At 37.4% G+C, this 22,839-nt stretch overlaps 2 protein-coding genes across 3 annotated transcripts; one reads left to right on the forward strand and one right to left on the reverse strand.

Annotated features, from left to right (window-relative positions):
- Positions 1–770: 770 nt before the first annotated feature.
- Positions 771–12,200, forward strand: LOC132180972 (uncharacterized). 2 transcript variants are annotated; one of them, XM_059593990.2, is made up of 9 exons: positions 771–993; positions 2,266–2,887; positions 3,113–3,194; positions 3,389–3,464; positions 6,293–6,373; positions 7,350–7,483; positions 8,569–8,821; positions 10,676–10,739; positions 11,420–12,200. In XM_059593990.2, exons 2-9 carry the CDS (start codon positions 2,323–2,325, stop codon positions 12,040–12,042), a joined length of 1,878 nt encoding a protein of 625 aa, XP_059449973.1. In that variant the 5' UTR covers positions 771–993; positions 2,266–2,322; the 3' UTR covers positions 12,043–12,200. The 2 variants fall into 2 exon arrangements, with proteins under 2 accessions (XP_059449973.1, XP_059449974.1); XM_059593991.2 differs by lacking the exon at positions 771–993 and adding an exon at positions 1,066–1,198.
- Positions 12,201–13,327: 1,127 nt separating this feature from the next.
- Positions 13,328–22,603, reverse strand: LOC132180489 (nuclear matrix constituent protein 1). The gene is made up of 8 exons (XM_059593333.2): positions 21,954–22,603; positions 19,069–19,278; positions 18,144–18,397; positions 17,730–18,000; positions 17,535–17,618; positions 14,867–16,989; positions 14,221–14,389; positions 13,328–13,955 (listed from the first exon to the last, which is right to left on the reverse strand). Exons 1-8 carry the CDS (start codon positions 22,194–22,196, stop codon positions 13,689–13,691), a joined length of 3,621 nt encoding a protein of 1,206 aa, XP_059449316.2. The 5' UTR covers positions 22,197–22,603; the 3' UTR covers positions 13,328–13,688.
- Positions 22,604–22,839: the final 236 nt, after the last annotated feature.

A 22,839-nucleotide genomic window follows, 5' to 3' on the forward strand; every position in this document is an offset into this window, starting at 1 on the left:
CCTCTAGAAAACACTTGTTAGGCTTTGATAGGCCTTAACGTGGGAGGTCGTTAAGTTTTTGAACGGAACATGAATAGATGGACTAGTTGCATTTATAAAATATGCACATATATTATTTGTAATATTTTTAGGGTTAAATTCACAAAGGTCCTTTGAACTTTTGCGTGTTTTGAGAAGACCTTTAAAATTTAAAAACTCTCAATTTCATTATCTCGAACTTCTAATTTGATGCGATTTATCCCTCCGTTGGAGTTTGGTTATAGCTTGATTAAGTGTTGTTGAACCATAGCTTGATCAAGTCTCGTCAAGACATGAAGATACCACAATATAATTTATACTAATTAGACATAAAAATTTTCATTACGAGAGTCAAACTCGTGCCCTAATATTTAGCTAAGCATATGAAAATTACTTTGAGAAGTATGACTCACCCTTGATTGTAAAACTTTACCAAACAATTGAACGAATAAACATGTCACCCCAAGTTCAATGAATCTCTACCAAAAATGTAAAGAAAAAGGAGGAGACCCCGGCACACAACACAAACGCGACCCCACCAAGTTCAATGGATATCTACAAATAAAAAATGTAAAGAAAAAGGAAGAATGAGAGGGCATTTTGGTCATAGGACCCCGGCACACAACACAAACGCGACCCCACCAAGTGCCAATGATGATCAGTTGATCACTGCTAATTCTATTCCAAACACGCAAACCGTGGGACGCTCCGCCACAGATCTTCCCACACGAATCCGCTAATGCGTACGGCCTCGTGAAAGTCAAAGATTCCCTCTTCAAAGGTCATGAGTTGCGACGGCTAGAGAGAGAGAGACTACCCTGTTCCTTGATGCACCCAATCATCTCTCTTTCAGACGCTTAGACCTCCTTCAATTCTTTGCTTTAGTCAAATCTCTGAGGATAGATCCGATCCATTGCATACCATTGATTCTGCTTGTGGTGTACTCCAAGTTGAATACAGATTTACTCGCTCAAGGTAAACCCGCTCACTCAAAAACCCTATTTTTTTTCTTTCATTTGAACATTTTGTTTTTTTTTTCCGTTTGGTTGCTGAGAAACCCTGGGAAAAATTACAAGGAGGTCAATTCTGAGTTCTGTTCATCATGTTGTGTATGCTGTTTTGGGAATGAAGGGAGTACAGTTGAGGATTCTTATCCCAAGCAATAGCTTAGAGTTATCCGGTTCGTGTTTTCATTTATTTTCTTTTCCCTGCCTTTTCTCGGCAACCAAACGGAGGATTATTGGTTTATGTTGTTCTACGTTTATTCAATTAGTTCATTATTAATTGTCATTGATATAAAACAAAGATAAATGACATTTCCAAAAAAAAAAAAAAAACCTTGTTTTGGTAGGTTTTCGACTTTATTTTTGTGGCATTGGGACCTAGTTGTTAGTTCTGTTACTTATCAAATAAATAAATAAAACATTGTAGTTACGTTCTGTTATAGAAACAGACTTTAAATGATTGCACTCAAAATTTCGAGAAAGTTTGGACTACTATATGAGTTAGATGTGTTATGTGTGAATTTGATGAGAGGATGGGACATGGAAGAGGAGGAATGTGTAATGGTATGATCATATAATTGTGCTTCCTCATAGTACTTGTGTTATTAAATAATTGTTCTTGCAGGCATGCCTGTTTGTATTGAATCTGTTTCTCGTATCTCTATTTTGTGCACCACAAGTTACACCACTATATTTACTTAATGGCTTGTTGCTAGTAGGAAAATGGGGTATCACTTATGGCTACATGAAGTAGACATTTTTTTAATGTGATGGTGAACATTGATGTTCATTTGAATGGTTTTTTTTTTTTTTTGGGTGTTGTTAATAATCATAAAAATATGTAATATTGCATTAAAAGATGATGAGTCATCCAAGGTGTTTAGTAATTGCTAGGTCCATCATAGCTGCCCATGGTTAATGATATTATCATATTGTTATGGAAAATAAAGACATTTTTGCTACCAGGGCTAGAATTCTCTAATGTGTTGTATACTTTATTTACACCTTATATTAGTTTTAATTGTTTTATTGTGAATGTGAACTTGCAGCTCATGTTCGTACATAGTTCCATTGATTCTGATTAAACAAAAAAGAAAAAGAGCAATGATTTGTCTGATAAATACATGCATACATGTGTCTGTGACTTTTATTGATGATGTAATTTTTTTCATTAGCATTTCTTCTTCAAGGGTGATGTCATACTTGGTTTTGTGGTTCATTGATAATTATTCATCTTATGCAGAATACCTTCTTCAATTTGCTTACTGGACCCACAACAACAAAATTTTCTTCATTAAGTATGGAAACTGAGGATTTGAGTGGCCTACCCGCATCTGGTGATTATGCCCATGGAAGTGAGAGCAATAAACTTCATAATTCTAATGATGGGCCAATCGATCATCAACCTGTTCATTCTGAGCATAAAGAAGACAAATTATATAATGAGAATCTTTTGCATGAGAGTGATTCAGATATGGAAATTGAAGATTTCAGTAGCCTTCCTGCTTCTATTGTTTCTGGCGGTGGAATTGAGAACAATGGACTTTGTACTTCTAATTACGGGCCTAGCGAATCTAATTCTCAACCTAGTAACTCTGTGGAGAGAGAAATCAAGCATAACAGTGAGAACCTGGGTGACGATGATGGTAATGTTCGCCGTGGGAAACGCCGTTTCGTACAAGAAGGAAACCTTGACAACAATGTTGTTGACAAGCCATCTATCATGCAAGTGAGTGTTGAATTGACTGAAACTGTTACAATTGCTGAGAAGTTGAGTAGCCTTAACTCTAAAGTGCATGCTGAGAATGGTTGCCTTGCTGTTCAAGATGAAAGTCTCATTGGAAGCCACAAGATGGATAGGAATTGTATCCTTGTTTCACATTTGATCTGCTAAGTTTTTTTCTTCTTCTACATTCTTCGGTCCTGTATTGATTAAGCAATTTGAGAAGTAAAGCATCAAATTTTGAAGTGCAATAATTCTATTAAAAGAATAATACCACTCATATCTTTTATGTCCATGGGATTTGGTTTCTATCTCTAATTTGTGATGTCAACCTTGAATCTTTGTTCTCCATAATTCAAGATGCCAGCTATATCAGGTGTTAAGAGAGCCCGGATGACACTCGATGAACAGCAGCCCTCAGTGCATGTCATGTATAACTCCTTAACAAGGTTGGTTAGAAGTAATCATCTGCATAGAACAGAGTAAACAATTTTTTCCTTGCTATCAAGTATATACAAAACAACTAGACAAGAGCAAACCAAAAAGAAAAAGAAAAAAGGTCTTTGAGAACAACTAATATTGCAAAACATGTTTGAAGTATATTTCTAAGGAAATTGTGGTAAACTCTGATTTGTTTTTCCAGAGCTAGTAGACAGAAGCTTGAGGAACTATTAAAGCAGTGGTCACAGTGGCATGCTCAACATGGTTCTTCGTCCCAAGTAACGATCACTCTTCTCTAAAGGCTTCAAATTTTGGTTTCTGATTTATTTTGTCATCAATGTAGGATTCTCTTCTCCACTATTTGAAAATTGATGTCTTATCCCGAGTGGTGCATATCTTTACTCCTTTCAATCCCCAAATGAACTGGGAGGACCTTCGTTAGTTAATAATTTTTTTTTTTTTTTTGATAAGTACCTTCGTTAGTTAATAATGAATTGTCATTGTTTATTTATCTCGGACAACATAAAATATCTTTTCCTATGGAGTTTTATAATTGAATCATACAGAATATGTTGGCAGGCTTTTTTTTTTTTTTTTAAAGTCATTTGAACTGCATATTTTTTATCCTCAAAGTTTGAGAACAAGGTTTTATACATTATCATTATCTTAAACTACTTTAACTGGTAACTGAGGACACCTCTAGCATTGCTTGTTGAGCTGGAGATAATGAAGAGTACATCTTTTACTCAGCATGGAGGCTTGATTACCAGTTACCAAAAATTTCAGTGGCTCGTAGGTCAGCATTGATTTCTCAGTGTGTTACTTTTCATCTGATAAACGATTTTTGTCCCATTCCAATTATTGCAGAACTGGACAGCCTATGGAAGAATTACTTTTTAATGGATCATTTCTACTGCAATAATGGCTACATGCTTCTAGTGAAAAGAACTCTGTGTTTCTACTTGAACTTCTTGCCTTGGTTTTGGTGGGGGTGGACTATTACAGGATGAGAGAGCAAGGACTTGGAGTTTTGTTACTTCATTGAGATTAATATCACCTTAAGTGAGATGTGGGTTAGGTGAGAGGCTGGCTGTCAAGTCCTTGCTAAGGTCCACCATATTAGAAGCAGTGATGTCGGCAGGAAACCAAATAGGAGGTGTTGGACAAGTTTGCAAGAAGATGTTGAAAATAGGTTTGATGAGTTAGGGGTGGACCATGTCTTCTTATCATCTTTAGTTGCATTCAAAGTACATATGGATTAACATATATTCATGTGAATGAAGGATTTCTCTATAAATTGTTGATGAGCTTCACGGATGTGCATTGCATAAGGATGCCAATATTGAGTGCTTTAAGTTGTTCCTTGTCACTTTTCACGCACCATCTTAGGCTTGAGCACGATAAGAGTCAGTATGTCATTGGATTCCCCAAATATTTAGGGGAAGGAGCAAATTTAGGCTATAGGGTGAGCTTTTATAACACCCTGGTCCTACATAGGGAAGATGAGTTATAATGATCTAGGGAAAAACGTTAGCCACATCTGTGCGATCATGTCAAAAAGACTAGTCAATTTCGAGCTTCCCTAGTGTCACTTATGAAAGTTCAGTTTCACCTAGTAAGTAATGTGGGACTTGCCACCTATGAGTATCTCTTATTAACCACTCTCTATGTCATCTTCTCAATATAGGACTGAGGTGTTACAAGCTCCCCTCTTTAAACCCTTGATGTCCTCGTCAAAGCTACATCTTGCGGTGCTGACAGTACCACATGGCTTATTACTAGGTGGCTATGATACCATTTGTAATTACTTAGGAAAAAATGCTAGTCATATTTACGCTACCACTTTATAAAGATTAGTCAATTTGGAGCTTCCCTAGAATCACTTACACTCATGGGTGTAAGTCTCATATTGCTTACTTACTAGGTAAAACTAGGCTTTATAAGTGATTCTAAAAAAGCTCTAAAATTGACTAGTCCTTTTGGGATGATGACGCAAATGTGGCTAACGTTTTTCTAGGTCATTACAAATGGTATCAGAGCCACTTAATAACGCAATGTGGTATTGGAGTATTGCATGATGTGGTCATGATGATAGGGTTTTAAGGGGAGAAGATTGTAACACCCCAGTCTCACATTGGAAATATGAGTAACCTACATAGAGTGGGTAGTTTATAAAGACACTCATAGGTGCTAAGTCCCATATTGTTTACTTATTAGGTGAAACTGAGCTTTATAAGTGATTTTAGGAAAGCTTTAAGATTGACTAGTCATTTTGAGGTAGCAGATGTGGCTAGTGCTTTCCCTGGGTCTTTATAGCAGTAGCCGATTTAGGGGTTGTGGTATGAGTACCTTTGGAATCCCTCTCATCATTGGAATATATTTTGGAGTTTTAGATGAATATGGCCAATCTGGATCTAGCTAATGCATCTAAAGGCTGAAGTATCTGTGCTTAAATTAAAGTTTGATTGAGACAATATGTTAATTCCCCAAATACTGGAGGTTGGACTTGGTGGCTCTTATGAACGCAAGTTTCATACTCAAATGGCTTTATGAATTTTGGGAGGGAAATAAATTTGGATGTTGTGGCCAAAAATATTCATGTGTGCTACCGTGTTCTTAGTTTCTTTTTTCTTAGTGGGGTCCAATGGAAGCAGTGGCTTCAAAAGTATTAGAAAAGTTAATTTATGTGGTTAGCGTCACATTTGTGGTAGGGAATAACTGCTATATTTTCTTCTGGCCAGATTGTGTGAATCAACCTTTGCGTGCTCCTTTATATTCTTTGTTTGATGGTTAACCACTTGGCCTTTATGAAGTTTTCTTTTTTGATTGGATGGCTTGAGTACAATTCTATGCTTTTCAAGGTTTAGGTTTCGGACTTTTCCTCTGGAGTTGGGTCATTCTTTACTACTTAACTATTTGTTCATTGTGGTGAGGTGTGTTTGAGATCTTATCTATTAGCGGAATGCTCTTTCATTTATCTATTGTGGAAAACCCATTCAGATGCTTTGTATATATGCAATCAATGTGTTTCCTTCTTGCTCTTTCTTGTTGCTGTAACAAGTTTTATACTTTGATTAAAGCTAGCCTGAATTATGTATCTGTTCAGGATCCAAATGAAGTGTTAGAATCTGGTGAAGAAACATTCTTTCCTGCTCTGCATGTTGGCATGGAGAATAAATCTGCTGTGGTGAGCTTCCTGTTTATGTTTCTGATCTTGCTTAGACCCAGATTGTTTCAAAAATTTTCATTATACATTTTGTGCGAGTGAACGATTTGCTTTTGGAGGGCAGTGTTGAAGTTGGTTTTGGACCTGGGAGTGCTTATTTTCACTGATGTCAATGCCTATTTTGTTAATCTGTTCCTCATTATATAAACAATGACTTGACTAAAATGAACTTCCTTAGTTATTCATTTGTCATTTTTTGTAACAGTAATTTGTTTTCACAAGTTTGCTCCCTTCAAAGGAATACATGGCTTCATAGCGACTACATGAGATCTTTGTTAAAACAGATCATCGCATGAATTACTACCGTTGTCAGGAAATAAATTTCTTGGAAGATAATTTATCAACAAAATAATAATAATAAATTTCTTGGAAGATAATGCATGTCCCTTTGACTTATTATTTGCGAGCCAAAAGTATCTCAGAGTGCCTCCATGTAATGACAGGATGACCTTGCACATGTTTAATTGTGTTATCTGGGCCCTGAAGCCTAAAAGTATTTTCTGCCTCCATATAATTGTTGATTTCATACTATTTCTAGTTTCTGCAGCTCTGCTTAAATATGCTTCCTGCTTTTATCTTTGGGAGAGTTCAGGCCCATGACTAATGAGTAATTATATTATCTTATCCATCTCATCATATTGTTAAATGCTTCACCATTTATTAGAACTTCATGTCTTTCTTGGATAAATAGCTTCTTGGCTATTAGAATGCAAATCTTTGTTTAACTTGGTGGATCTGTGTTCCTTAACCATCCTCATGCTGTTGTGGTTGTATCACTATGGGGACATTTACTGTTTGCCTGATGCTCTTAATATTGTACTATTGTGGGGGAGATGTTCTGCTAGCTCGTATGTGCTTAAAGCATTTCTCCTAAGTCGCATGGTTGTCACAGCATCAGATCAAAGTGTTGTTAATGTAAATGATGTTTAACTTGCAGTCTTTCTGGATGGACAACCAAACAAGGAAGCAGCAGAACCAGGAGTTCAGTCCTTTAGATTGTAACTCTGTGCCTCTTTATGATCGTGGGTATGCATTAGGTTTGACTTCAGCTGAAGCTTCAAGTAATGTGGAGTAAGCCCTCTTTGCTTTTTGTATTATCTATAGACGAAACCTTACCTTGGTTTGACCTGCTTAGTTCAAGATAATTGGAATGTGAGGGTCTGTTGTGATTAGCTGAAAGCAAGCTTATTTGTTATATATTTTGAGGATGCCTGGAAGATTAGCATCAAGTTCAATGAGATTCATGGTCTACCAGGGATAAAGCATAGGTTGCAATAAATTTTATTTGGAGATGTCTGATGTTAAGAGTTACTGTCTGATGTGGCTATGCAATATCTACATCATCACATAAATTGCAAACTCTTTTACTTATTTTTGGTTAATATCAATAAGTTTGTGTTCCTAATCTATGTTATAGATTTAGGTTGTATTATTGCATGTTTCCTTATAATGGAGGCATTTCTGCATTCATATATAACATTTAGTTCATTTTCTACTATATATTGATGAGAGCCTTTTTCTTTTGGTTTGCACATTCAACTCCTTGATCTCTTTGGAATAATTCTTTTGAGGACGAGTAAATCTTTTATAAGTTTTAATAACGAATCATGGTCCTCTTGATAATGGTGCCTTGGCAAGAATAAATCAACCAGAAAGGAAGTAATAGTTTAAGTTATACTGGTCAAACAATCTTGGAATATATCCTATGTCAACGGATAACGCCTTTTGCTGCATCACAATTGCTGATCTAGATTGCATACAATGAATGTCACCCAGGTGAAAATTGCATTGATGGAATATTTGGCCTTTGTTTGTTAATGTGTTTTAGGGTGTGTTTTTGTTCTTGCTTTGAAAAAGTGTTCTGATATGAAATAAAGGTGACCTCGTAAAAAAATTTAAAAGTATTTTGTGTTTGGGTTGTTTGTTAATGTTTTTGTTTGGAGAAGAGAAAACAAAATTTTAACAAACTTAACCCTTTTGCCTGTTCTACTGGCAAAATTCCCATATATCTGGCATTGCTTTGGTCATGATAGTTATCCTACTTTATCTATTTTGTGATAAGTGGAACTGTGTGCGTTTTTCATGTTTTACAGATATATGATAGTTGTTTTGCTAGATTATCTTATGATTTTTTTCCTTTCTTTTGAAAATTGTAGAGGCTTGGGGATAATATATGATGCGAGTCGCTGTTTCAATTGTGGTTCTTATAATCACTCTCTGAAAGAATGTCCAAAGCCTCGTGACAATGTTGCCGTCAATAATGCTCGCAAACAGCAAAAGTCCAAACGCAATCAAAATGCCGGTTCACGCAATCCAACTCGATATTATCAGAATACTCCAGGTGGAAAGTATGATGGTTTGAGGCCGGGTGCTCTTGATGCTGAAACACAGAAGCTTTTAGGCCTTGGGGTATGTTTCTTGTGATGAAAGCCTATTTATTCTTTTTAGTGGTATTTTCATGTTGGACGGCCGCTTGGCTAGCTCCTATAGAGATTAGCTTTTCTGATTTTCTTTTTCATTTCTCTCCCTCTTAGGCGCTCTCTTTTTATACCGCCCGTGTAAATGGGTTGCGCCCCTCTGCGCCTTTGCTTTTTAATACATTTACTTATCAAAAAAAAAAATGTGGTATTTTCATGTTGGGATTAAGTATTACAAGCAAAATCACTGTCGAATTTGTTTTACTGAGTTCCTATTGGTTGGTTTGGTTACCAAGGAAGATGGTATGTATAAGGTACTTGCATTCTCATGTCCTGAAATAAGTAAAATAGACATGTGAAGCGAGCATCCAACTAGCTAGACCTAAGTTATTGGGACATAAGCTAACTTGAATCAAAGTTCACTTCCAAGAAAAATTTTACTTTGTTAATTTATTCTTTTTACTGACTTATCAAAAAAAAAAAATTTATTCTTTTTACTGAGGGTAGTCCCTACCCATGAACAGAGCTTTTGGTTCCAAAAATCCTAGTTTACTTCAATATCAGCATACCAGTGCATCATCGGTATGCTAGATTTAGCAGGTTTAAGTAATCGATGCAACTAATGAACTCTTGCATGGACTTGTATTGAACTTGGTCATCCAACCATATTTACTGTTACAACTACAATGCTCACAACTAATAAACAAAATTTGATTAGTACAAGAAATATCTTATATAGAGCTAGAAAAATGAAATAAAAAAAAATGCATAGTTTTTCGTGTTCCAATTATTTAATATTATAAATGACTCTTCTATCATCCTTACCACCCCCCACTACCTCTAAGCACAGAGTACATAAATCATATAATTATTCTTCTTACCTTCCATGTATAAATTTTTTTATAAGTCAACGAAATATTATTAAAAAGCGCAAAGGCGCAGCCCAAGTACAAGAAGATATACACCGAATTAAGAAGAGAAAACAGGTCGAGAACATCATGAAAACCAAGCAAATTTGGATAATCTAAAGCAGCTGCCAAAAGGAAAAGAGTTTTGAAGAAGAAAGACTTTAGCTCCACCAATGTCCTCTTGCTGTTTTCAAAACTTCTTTCATTTATTTTCCTCCAAAGACATCACAAAAGGCAAAACGGATTCATTTTCCATACTGTTGCACTCTGACAACTGCCACTCAACCCTCTTCAACAAGCAAAAATGTGTACTTCTCGTCTAGGCATAACCCAATCAACCTTCCATATATGAATGATGGACTTCAGTTTAGTGGAAGAAAACGGTACCCTAGAGAGTCGAAAGGTGAAATAGAAATTCACATACCCTAACCTAGGTGATAAGGCTTGAAGGCTTTCTTGCTGTCATTATATTTTTAAACAAGCTCTCTTAACATGGCCTGAATCCTTATTATGTTTTAAGAACATCATCTACTTGTGATGGACCTGAAACAGCTTTGTTTTGCACTTCCAGTCTCATTTATCTTCTATTAATTTTTGTTTCTGAAGACAGTGTCTGCTTCTTATTCCGTATGGAATATGCTTTTGGGCTTACATGCTCAAGTATACTCTTCGTGAATCTTGCAATATGGACCTAAGTCCGTTATCTCAGACCTATGTTTTTATGTACTATGCTATTACTTCTGCTTTTTAAGGTTGAAGTTGCTTAAAAATGTTTGCCATATGCTTGCTGCTTCTTCTATATTGTTCTTATAATGGAGATGTTGAAGTTGTCAACTATACTTGCTGGAGATAGTTTGTAAAGATGAAACTACAGAGGTTAATAGAGTTTGACATCTTTTTCTGGGATTTTAAAGTTTTTTTTTTTTCTTTTTACACAGGAGCTTGATCCACCCCCTTGGCTTAACAGAATGCGAGAAATTGGATACCCCCCTGGATATTTCGGTACTTGATTATATCTTGTGTACTTGTGGTATTGTCAGTTTTTACTTCAAGAGTTTCAAAGTTGCATCAATTAGATTCTGAAATTCCCATAATGCCAGGAAAGTAAAATCTGGTACTTTTTAAATTGAACTTGGGTTTCGTTTATCCCATAACACTTGGGATGTTCATTCTTGTCAATCACCTATCCCTTCGTTCTTGCTTCATTTACTTGATATGTTCAATCAGCCTAGCAGAAAAAGGAGGAATCAATGATTTACTATCATTGTAGGCCGAAGACTAGCTCAAACAAATGATTATTATTGCTGATCATTGCTGAGATTGTGATGCCTTTATTTTAAAAATTCACCTGGTGAATATTCCTCATCAGTGAGTATTTTAATCTGTGGTAGCATCCATAGGAGGCAATCTAATAATTTATTTGAGGAAATTCTAGGTCGTAATTATGTAGGATATGGGAGAGAATTCCTTCAGATTATTATCTCATGCCTCATGATGTTTGGGGGTTGTAACCATTTAACATGTTCTCGAATTTTGAACTCTAGGCTCATGACCCTAGTGTAATTTTTGTGGATTGTCATTCTTTTATGTTTTTTACTTGTGATTTGCACTTCTCGCTTTTTATTTTTCACTTTGCATCTTCATGTTCCCGCTCTCATAACATGTATCCTGGCATTTTTTAGATCAAGATGATGACAATCAGCCATCAGGGATTACAATATATGCCGATGGGGAAACTAAGGAAGAACAGGAGGATGGTGAAATTATTGAAACAGACTATCCCAAACCACGGAAGAAAATGACAGTTGGATTTCCTGGAGTAAATGCACCAATTCCAGAAAATGCGGATGAAAGACTTTGGGCAGCTGGGTCTTCAACTTCAGAACTTTCCAGAAACAGATCACATCCGAGATCAAACCATTATTCAGAACCTGTCAGCAGAGGGCATCATCGCGAGCGCAGGAGGTCCAGGGATTTCACAGATGATGGGCCTCCTGGCTGTGAACCAGGATTTAGCCCGTCCATCTCTAGTTACCCTCCTAGGTATGTTGCTTATGATTCTGGTTACGATTATCACAGTCCAGTAAGTAATATTGCGATGTCAAGAAGCCCTAGTTTTGGAAGTTCCCTGCCAGACAGAGGTAGAAGAAGCCCGTTGTTTGATGAAGGTCCTTTAAACCATGATTCTTTACCTAGGGATTATGGATCAAGCAGGTATGAACATTGGATTGATGAAAGCAGGAATGACTATAGCCGGGGCTTTTCATCTCATAGTGACAGGCATTACCATCGAAGTAGGTGGTGAATTGACACGATTGTGGAACTCGCGAACATGTTTTCTCCTGACTAGTATCAGGAACCCTTGTACAAAATTTAGATGGGTATTTGTTTAGATTGTTTTCTTACCATATGTAGTACATGACTCTCCAATTGTTATACATGCCCTGTTATTTTTATTTGACATAGGGTTTTTTTGATTGCTTTGCAAAATATATGAAAGGTAGGAACTCGTATAAGTTGGTTCCGACTCATATAAACTGCCCCCTCTGGTGGGGACTAATCAGGTCAATTTCACGTTCAAGATTAACATATTTTTGTCATGTATCTATCAGGTTTGCATTGATCCGATCTTTGGACCATTTTTGCAATGTGCAAAAAGATTCGCCACCATTTATTTGAACTCACTGGCGTGGCGATTGTAGAAAATACCATAACTGTGAATTATGTGACTGGTTTAAGTAAATGAAACAAAACATGTTTTAGAAGATTTTTTAATGAATAGAAAGTGTTCCTTAAAAAGGTGCTCGTATGGATTATTATGGCCAAGATGTGTGATCGACTTCCGCTTAATGGAGGATTCTAGCCTCTAGGGAGAGCGGAGATCACTGTTGTAATCATACCCCCAACATTTTCTGTTGCTTAAGAGGTAGTTCAATCGGTTGGGACCACACTTAATGAAGTGGAGGTCACTAGTTCGAATTTCCCTCTCCCCTTCTTGTACGGACATGTCCAAAAAAAAAAAAAAAACATTTTCTGTTGCTCCATTGATGAGATCCTTTGCTCTACCATCTACTTCAAGCTTATATCATCGGTGCTAACCAATTAAATACGGCCTCCACTTTGCCATATACAATCAGATTCTGGTGAGATGGAGATTGAGCCTTGCTTGTAAAGGCAAGGGTTCGATCATCCTTCTTAAAGCTATTCAAAGATGGAGATAGCCAATTTCCAAGACCCTGGCGGCGGTTCAATGATATAAGCATTTTCTGTAGTAGTAGCGTTTGTCATGCAATGCAAATATATGTAATCATGATTGTCACCTGAATCAAGCTTATTTTTCCAATATGTGAAGGTGATCATGTTACTACTTGGAAAATGATCAATTTGCTTGTCTCCTCTGATTTATATTTTGTCAATCAAAAAGAAAGAAAACAATTTACATGCATAACGATGATTTTGCTGCTGAAAACATTCAAAACATAATATTATGTAATTGCATAAGGTTTGGGATGTGTTGTATATGTAGTAATCGTAATTAGCTACCCAAAGACCATAACAAGCAAAGAGAGCGAGAGAATGAAACATTCAGATCACAGGATTCAAATAATCATTCCAGAGCAAAAAAGTCATTTGATACAAACAATTGGAAGAGTGTAAATTGAGAGTCGAGTGTTAAAAATATGCACTGGCTTACTACTACATCAAAATATCTAGGACTTTCATTAAAAAATAGAAACACCCCCCTCCCCCCAAAAGCCTAAATCCTAGAAAGAAAAATAAAGTGGGGAGAGAAAAACTCATTCCCCAACTGAATACTTCCGAGCTTCTAACTACATTTGAATTGTTGATACACACTACTACACATCAGGAAACTCCTAAAAGCATATCTAAAAAAGTACATGCAGTCAAGATCCACACAAAGCCACTGTATGGCACTGGATCCAGCATTTATTATGTTGTGAGGAAAGTCCAGAGCTTCTTTCCAATTGAGACTTCACCAGGATGTTCAGACTCTTCATCCTCATCGTCGTCCCCATCCAAGACATCAACCCCAACGGCATCGTCACCATGGGATTCACTTCTGTACTCATCTCCATCAACGTACTCCACTGCCCCTTCCGGTGTCCCATTCACCTCTTCACTCATGGCTGTGTTTATCTCAACTGCTTTTTTTGTTGGATCAACATCGCCAACCTTCGTGTCTGTAATCCTCTCACACTGTCACACAAGGCACAGATGTTGACTCAGAAAAATCAGTTCAGAAACTCTAAGAGCCCTCAGCAACTGCACAACCGCTCACATGGGCTCAAAGATGAAATACCAAAATGTCAGAAAGGAATGAAATTCTAAAAAGAAATTGATGGTCTTAAAAAATGGAGGGAAAAAAAAAAAAAAAAAAGACCACACATGTTCATGCAGATACATCATTCCAACAAATCTAATGAGATTTAGAGGAAAACCGAATTCTTTATAATACCCTCACCCGCACAAAGTGACTGCTTCCACCATTCTCACTAGCAGCTCCGATTGAAAGTGCAGGAGCAGCTTTGGAGTAAAGAATTTCCTCCTCTGTTACTCTAACACCATCAGTCTCTTCCTTATATTCTTTGCTAAGGCCAGATGTGGCTCTAGCAGCTCTGACAGTAACTCCACTGAAAACCATAATTGTAAAGACGAGAATTAGTTGCCTGACATGCTTGAGAAAAGTTAACAGACGCTGTAAAGCAATGAAAGTTGTGGCCTGCTCAGCTCAACCACAGATGAACAAGGCATCTTCTTTTTTTTTTTTTTTTCTTTTTTTTTTTGATATCGTAAGAGAACTTTACTCAGATTAATTGCACGTCGCAAACGTATACTGTACAACAATCCTCACCATTAATCAAACTCCTACAGGTAACTGACCCCACCCGCCAAAACCAGTTACCAGGTAATCCAGGAGCTTTCACTCCTGACGGGCTAAGCAATTTATCCTCATGCCCAGGAGGCCAAGGCATCTTCTTAAATCAATTAATTGGAGTGAGATTTTTTTTTCTCACTAGACTAGCAAACTTTAAATAAAAAAGCACCTCATCTAGATGGTCTACACCAAATGATATCAAATTACTTATAGTCACGGATAAAGAACTTACGTTTTGGGTCTCCGGAGATTATATCGATTTTCACCTGAAATTTGCACAGCTGGAGAAATTTTCTGTCGCCTTTTCCTGCGCTGGCCACCCACAACACTATCAGAACGCCCTTCACTATCATCGCCATCATGCTCATTCCCCATGATTTGAGATGTCTGAGCACGACTCCGCTTCCGTACATTTTTTGGTAGTCCCTCATCTGCAAGACTAGAATCACCACGACTTTCGGCATTATTATAAGAACCCTCAGCATTCCCATTCGGATAATCAATCTCATTTGCTTCTAAAGGTTCCCCAAGTATAGCCTTAGCATCATTGACAACTGCTTTCACAGAGCGTGTTCTATGAACCCTATGCCCTGGCCTCCCTCTTTTGCGAGGTTTGTGCTGACCACCATTCAAATCAGATGGCTGTGAATCTTCTGCAACTTCTTGCACCTTACTATTGATGTTGCTTTGATCATCAGCTGATGGATCTTGGCTGGCTTCTATCTCTCTGATGCTGTTGTCAGATTGGATCCTCTGGACATCAAAAGAACCAGCTGCAACACCAAGAGATAGCTCTGCATCATTTTCACTGCTAAATATCCTCTTGGATGGTTCTTCCATATCAACATTCTGGCAAAACAAAGGCGCCTCCTCCACCAAATTTTGAATAGCAGCAGACTCGATCTTTTTACTTGCCGAGAAAATAAAAATCTTGGAGGTGCATTTGCGTAGCCAAGATACAGTTCCACCAGAAACTGGAGATCTTGAGCTGACAACTGGAGATACTTCACTGTTTGGCCTTTCAGAAGCAGCCACATTTCCATGACCACCCTCCTTCAAATAAATATTAGCCAGTCTTGGCAGAGGAGGAACCTCTGCATTCTCAATTTCAGATAAAGATTCTAAGTCAGAGAGCACAAACTCAGAGATGATTTGACCACAGTTCTCACAACTCTTGAGTTTTTCAACAAATGAAATGAAGCGTTGTCTCTCCTTAATAAATTGTTCACGCTGGTCTTTCAACTTCCTGCTAAGGCCAGCAAGCTCATCAATGTCTTTTCGCATTTCCACTTGGTGCTTCTCAAGATGCTTTCTGTTTTCATCGGCTTCTTGTCTTTCTTTTTCTATTTTAACTCTCTCAAGTTTTATTCCTTCCATTTCTCTCCTAGCTACTTCTCTCAAGTAATTAATATTGTCTAATTCTCTCTCTCTTTCTTCTTGAAATAATTTCTCCCTCTCACGCAAGTCTCTTTCCTTGTCCTCCAGCTGATTCTGCATATCAGTCTCGAGTTGTCTTTTCCGCAGCTCAAGATCATGAAGCATTTGGCTTCTCTCACTTTCATCTTTTTCAGCAATTGCCAACTTCTCTTGCTCCATTTGAGCTGCAAAAGATTCTTTGGCCAATTTAAGGTCTTCCAGCTCCCTCTGTATATATTCCTGATTTGCCAACTTCTCATTCTTTAGTCTTTCTTCTTCAGAGTGTTTCATTTTTTCTACTTCTTCCTTCTGTTCAGTCACTTCTTTCAGCCCTTTCTTAATCTCAGTTCTTTTCTCATCCAGCTCGTCCCACTCTCTCTCAAAAGTCTCCTTTTGCAGCTTTAAATCTTCAGCTTCATTCAGAAGCAGTTCTTTCTGAAGCCTGTAATTGTCTATCTCCTGTTTTAATTCTGATTGCAAGCGAACATATTCTGACCTCTCTTCTTCACTTACTTTAAGCCGATCCTGCTCTTCACGTATCTTCAACAGCTCTTCATCATTGTCAGCCCTTGTCTTCTCAACTTCAGCCTTAAGACTAAGCAAATCCTCTTTATCAGCAAGAATTTGTTTCCTCTCACTCTCCAAATTCTTCTCTTCAGATCTGATGGACTTCTCCCTTTCCTTCAGGTCTTTCAATTTTGACTCATGGCCTTTCTCTTTTTCCCTAAGTTTCTCCCATTTCTTTTCTAATGCCTGCTCTCTTTTCGCAACTTTCTGCTCTATGTGATTAACTTCAGCTTCCCTCTTCTCCACTTCAACCACCTTGCTTTTTAACTCATCATCCAGGGATTCTCTCTTGTGATTGATTTCCAGCTCAAATTCACGCTTCTTTGCTTCCAGAATGGCATTGTGTTCATCAAGAAGCTTCTGAATCTCATCCTGTGGATGTTTCACAAAACATAAGAAAATCAGGAGCACCACTTGAAATGATAACTAATGATGTTACACTCTACCAATTGCCCGATGCTGCTTTTAAGTTTTTCCTTTGCAAGTGCAAAAACAGAAAGCAAAATCCAAGGAAAAGAAAAATGAGATCTCCACCAAATAGGAAAAAAATGAACAAAACATATAAATCCAGAAAAAAAAAAAAAAAAAAATTGAACCCTCCAGCCCCCCTAAAAAAACCAAAAAGATAATAAAAAGGGAAGAATATCTGTTGAAAAAATCTAGAATTGCAGCAGCAATTGCAGCAGCCTCCTAGACAGAAAAATCTAGAGCTGCTGGACCAGTTTCACTCTGAAATGCTGATTATAAAAGTGCCAAAACACACTAGACGGAGTAATACACATACTAACAAGATGACTGATGCGGGGGTTAGCATTGACTTCGATTGGTCAGATGACCAACATAATACACAATCACTAAACTTGAGATATGTTTCACAAAGAATCTTCCAATCAAAAGAACAAGGTGCAACAACTTACTCTTTCTCTAGCATTGAGCTTTTCTTCCAATGCAAGCAGCTCCTGCTCTTTAATCTCCAAGTTTTTTCTCATAGCATCAAATTCCTGCATCCAGAGTAAAGTGAGATATTTTTTTTGATAAGTAAGAGTAAAGTGAGATATTAAAACATAATCAATTAAACATTTAGCAACCGCTCAGCATGGAGAAATACTTGCCTTCTCTTTTAAAGTTAAATTTGAAAGCCTGCTGCTTATATCATCTTCCATCCTTTTCAAACTAATGTTAGTTGCATCAATCTTCTTCTGTGCCTCTTCATGTTCCTTTTCTTTCTGCTTGAAAACCCTATCATTCTCATTTGCCCTCTCCTCTCTTTGGTTAAGAATTCTTTGACCCTTGGCTAGTCTTTCTTCTCCCTCTTGCAATTTTCTTTCCCATTCCCGCAAGTCCTCTCTTTGCTTAGACAAAGTAGAGTCATTAGCATCTCGCCTGCAAGAAATGGAAACAATTAATTTAAATGAGAAACAAAATTTGAACTATGTCATCTTTCTCCGAGTAATTTACTGCAAAAACATCAGGAGCAGATATATCATGTGTATGGATAGAGCAAAGGTCAAAAGTATTAAGCATACTCAGAAATAAAGGATAAGCGGTCCCTTCGAAGTGCAGCTTCTCGAGCCTCTAAGTCCTGTGATTTTCTCTCAATTTCTGAACTCTTTCTGCTCATCTCAGCAAGCTTGGCATCAGCAGCTCGCAATTTTGCCTCTACCTCCAAAGATTTCTCTTCAATGCTAGTGACTAAAGCATTTGCTTCAGCCAGCTTAGAATCAGCGGTAAACTTGATTTTTGCATTTTCTGAACGCATTTCACGCAAAGCTTTCTCAAGCTGCAAAACCAACATTCTCCAAACATTAGCAAATATCATCTGTATTTTGCTTTTTAAACAATAAAGTTTGTTAACATCACGACCAATAGCCGACATGTGTAAAACTTAGAATTCCCCTAAAAAGCGTAGGGTTCATGACAAAATCATATCATTTCAAAAAAAATATATCATATTCGGATGACCAGAGGACCATCTTTAGCATAAAACTTGCTGCTAAGAGATTATCTCAATAAATGAAAAATAAGTTATTCATGTTTCTACACATAAACCATGACGCAAAACCAAACAGATATCGCTTACTATTCAAAAAAAATTTGAGAAATAAATTTTTTTTTCTTTTAAAAGAGGGGCGTTTATGGGTGGTAATCTTAACTAAAAATTGGACCCACATTATATGCCATCCCCTAAAATATGAGAAGTGCTACACTTATCAAAAAAAATTTCAAAAATTGATTCCAAAATTACATGTCATCATAAATGAGATCTATTATTTTGGAAAATGTGTCACCATCTCAGGGGATGGTGACATATCATTTGGGAACCAGCTTTTGGGAAAAAAAAATTGGGAAGTGTAGCTTTTCTCCTTAAATATATGTACTTCTTTTAGTTAGTTAGTGATGACAGGTGCAATAGGTGATGTAGTATGGATATAGCAAGAAACAGGAACATACATCAAGTACACACTCCTTCTCAACACCCAGGGCCTTTCTCAAACTCTCCTCTCGCTTCTCAACTTCAGATATTGCAACGGAATGAGCAGTTTGTTCTTGTTTAAGGGCATCTTTTGCTTCTGCTAATGCCTGTGTAAGTTCTTCATACTTCGAAGTCCACTCCTTTTTCTCAATCAAAAGAAGTCCCATATTGTACTGGTAGTCAAAAAGCTGGCAAAACATCAAAAATCAGATAAGTACAACACCTTACATATATTATAATAAATGAAGAGTGGAAGCAATATAAGTATCAGATTACAAGATAAAACAATGAAAAAATAACAGTAAATGACTTAAAAATCAGAACCTAATTGAATATTGACACACATAAATATACCACCAAAAATTATACCACCAAAAATATGAGCATAAAGATCAAATCCAAAATGGGTGCTTAGGAGAGGAAAAAAAAGGTAAATCTAGAAGAGTGCCTAGGAAAGAACAAAGAACAAAGATAGACCAAAAAGGCAAAGAGCTGGCTAAATGCTGCCCATAAGCTGAGAAATGGATAACAGGTAGGGGGAAGGGTATTTGATCATGTACATGAATTGCTGAAAACTCGAGTAGGCTTTATCCCAATTAAATTAGTGTTGGCTCTAGGATTCTCATAAACCAATTGGTATCGACCACAAGTTTTCAAAAAAAACTGTTGATGTAGTAAATATATTTGAGATTGTACCTTAAAACGTCAATGCTTTAAATGAGAGCAAGAGGAAGAGGAGGCGTCAGAAAAAGGGGCAACAATTGGAAAAAATCTCGTTTGGTTCAAAACATCTCTTGACCGCCTAGTACCTAGGTACATTAATCAGGCATTTGTGCATCCAGTTAAATAAAATCCATCAATCTTTATATGAAAAGTATCCTGGTAGTAGTTCAAAGGATAGATACAGAAGGTCTTTTTTATTTTTTTGATAAGATAATGCAATTACTAAGAAGCACAACCCAAGCACATGAGAAGTATACAAGAGTAACACCTAGCTAGCAAAAGAAAAAAGATAAAGAAAAACATGAAAGCTAGAAATATTTAACCCAAGCACAAGGGAGGATCTCTCTTATTTGACCACATAAAAAACCCTCCTACAAGAGGAATATCCATGAGCCCCTGCTCAAAATGAACTCTGAGAATTCCAACATAGTTGGACTAAAGCAGGCATCACCCAATCTCTCACTAGAATTTACCAAAGGCATACTTGGGTCCGCCCTACGACAATCATTGAAATCCCCCAAATGCACCAAGGCAGGTTCCACCAGTTAATCAAACCAGCCAATTCATCCGATAACCACCAGTTGATGTAGGCAGCAAGAAACCTCTTTTATTTTAATTTAGTTTTTATTTCATACTAGGGGTCGAGCGTACTTTAGTAATTTTATATTTTTGGATACAGGTTCTACAATAGGACTAGTTATTATGATTTGGGATTTTATTTGTAAGTTCCATCAACTATTTAGTTTGGACCTATTAGTCAAAGGCCATTAGGTTCAAGCCATATTAGGGTTAGGCTTAATTTTCTGAAAAAACTAATGAACACTTTCAATGCAATACAGAACAAGCTTTAATAGAATTTCTGTTTGCAGCAATACTCTTGAAGTTTGTGGGATGTAATCCTTTTCTAAGGTGGATACCAAGGAAACCCTAGGTATAATGCTTAGGAAAACAAAGTTTGATGCCCAAGTTATCTTTTCTTCTTCTCCTCTTTATGATAACTGTATTTTTTTATTTTAAAAAAATCAACCTTATTCCACAATTTGTTTCCAACTTTCCTTGAATACTAATTCTCAGCTTCAATGCTTTCCTTTTGGCACAGTGCAGCATTTACCAATTCCCAATCATCTCAGAGGCAACAACATTGATGAATGCAACAACATCAAAAACTACAGTAACCTTATATAAGCCCAAATCTTCTGTTGCCCAGATTTTAAACAGAATATTTTTTGTTAAAAAGACATATAGAAGCTGTGATGATAGAATGTTTAAGACCCATGATACACAAAATGAAGACAATGAATACACAGAAAAAATACAGTTAAGCGGTAACATGATATTACCTAAACATGTACGACCAAGGACATGCTTATTGTAAAAAACCATACATATTGCTTAAACAGAAGTTTCAAGGAAAGACATAACTCTTATCACACAACTTTTCTTTGGCTTTCATCCACCAAAAAAATGCAATTCTTCTGTTCACTCCTAATAGCATGTTCCACCAAAATTAACCATGTAAAGGCAAAGAGCAAAACCCATTTCCTACTTTTTCCAGTCTCTCTTAACAGTCACAGCTACCATCCCCCCCCCCCCCCCCCCTTCAAAAATATATATATATATATATATATATATATATATATTAGGCTTCTAATTTCAATTCCATCTTCTAGGTACATCCTCTTTTGAAATAAGACGAACAGAGAAAAACAAAAGAACAAGAAATTTTGGGCCGCCATAACGCCCTCATATTAAAGTGCAACGTTTCTTGAATTGCCCGATCTACATTGCAAACAACTACCACACCAATAAAGCATTGTCACACTGCTAAGAACAGTATACCAACATTCCAACCACATAAAGAAGTTTCTCTTTTTTACCCAAATTACCAACCAACTCTAACTCCCAGTTAAAAAGAGTCCAAGAAAACTCGTGAAAAGTGCAAAAAAAAAAAAAAAAAGGCGAATTCAAACGCTTTTTCTTATCCCAACTGAGCGAAAGTCGACAGCCACAAAAACCCATAAAAATAGCATAACAAAAACACTGAAAGCAACACCACCAAGTAACCCAAATAGCAAAACAATCTAACACACCCAATACCCACAAAAATTCAAGCATTATACACCAAATATAACCCGCAAACCTCGTTTTCAAGCCTCGAAAAATTCTCGGCCAGTGATTCCGTGTCCCCGCCCGCCTCCACCGAGACATTTGTCCCACCATTTTCCACTACCAAACCCGAATTCGGCGTCACGACTACGCTCTTTCCCTTCCCGTCGGCGCCGGAGTCCGAGTTCGGACCCGACCCGACTCCGACCTTCTGGGCCCCGCTTCTGGGCGTGAGCGACCAGCCGGACCACACCTTCTTCTGCGGCGTCGCGAACATCACGAAACTTTCCACAACTGCCCCTCAGCAAAGCCTGGAATTACAGATCGCCAATTCAACTTCATAAGCACACCGAAACCCCACCGGAATCAGTCCCCTAGCGTCTCCGAAAGGAAACACTAGCTTCTTCAAAATCCCTATTTTTTCCAAGTCTTCAATACGACGTCGCTCGGAAATGAACTCTTCCCTCCTCTGTGACTGACTGACTCTCTCTCTCTTTCAACTTCGAGTAATTTATCTATACGCTGTTCCTACCAGCAGGGTACCCTAGTGGCGGACGTGAACGGAGTTCCCAAATTCCGGCGAATAGGAGATTTGAAATCCGATAACGTCTCCAAACGAAACCACTTTTTTCTCTCTCTCTCTCTCTCTTTTCTGAGAACCACTTTTCTGTGAGTGTGCCAGACTCTCTATGCTCTGCGCGGATCCCTCACGTTCTTTCTTTATTTTATTTATGGGCCCCGACAGTAATTTCATTTTCTCAATTACGTAATCACCCTTCGGTTTCGCATACTATTCATGCTTTTGACTAGGGTATTCCTGGGATTTCGATGCGATGGCTTTTTTATTCAGAACGTGGGTGATTCGTATACGCTCCCAGGGATGACGAAACGGCCCGCGGTTGGTAAAGCCGGTTTGGTGC

Source organism: Corylus avellana, chromosome 5, assembly GCF_965113065.1.
Source record: "Corylus avellana chromosome 5, dhCorAvel1.hap1.2, whole genome shotgun sequence".
Taxonomy (NCBI): Eukaryota; Viridiplantae; Streptophyta; class Magnoliopsida; order Fagales; family Betulaceae; genus Corylus; species Corylus avellana.

Excerpts from the sequence above, each read along its gene's own strand:
- LOC132180972 (XM_059593990.2), top strand. The coding sequence starts at position 2,323 with ATGGAAACTGAGGATTTGAGTGGCCTACCCGCATCTGGTGATTATGCC. Across the intron at positions 7,484-8,568 it reads GAAGCTTCAAGTAATGTGGA|AGGCTTGGGGATAATATATG; the intron begins GTAAGCCCTCTT and ends TGAAAATTGTAG. Across the intron at positions 8,822-10,675 it reads AGAAGCTTTTAGGCCTTGGG|GAGCTTGATCCACCCCCTTG; the intron begins GTATGTTTCTTG and ends CTTTTTACACAG.
- LOC132180489 (XM_059593333.2), bottom strand. The coding sequence starts at position 22,196 with ATGTTCGCGACGCCGCAGAAGAAGGTGTGGTCCGGCTGGTCGCTCACG. Across the intron at positions 18,398-19,068 it reads AGAAGGAGTGTGTACTTGAT|CTTGAGAAAGCTTTGCGTGA; the intron begins GTATGTTCCTGT and ends TTGGTTTTGCAG. Across the intron at positions 18,001-18,143 it reads CGCTTATCCTTTATTTCTGA|GCGAGATGCTAATGACTCTA; the intron begins GTATGCTTAATA and ends CATTTCTTGCAG.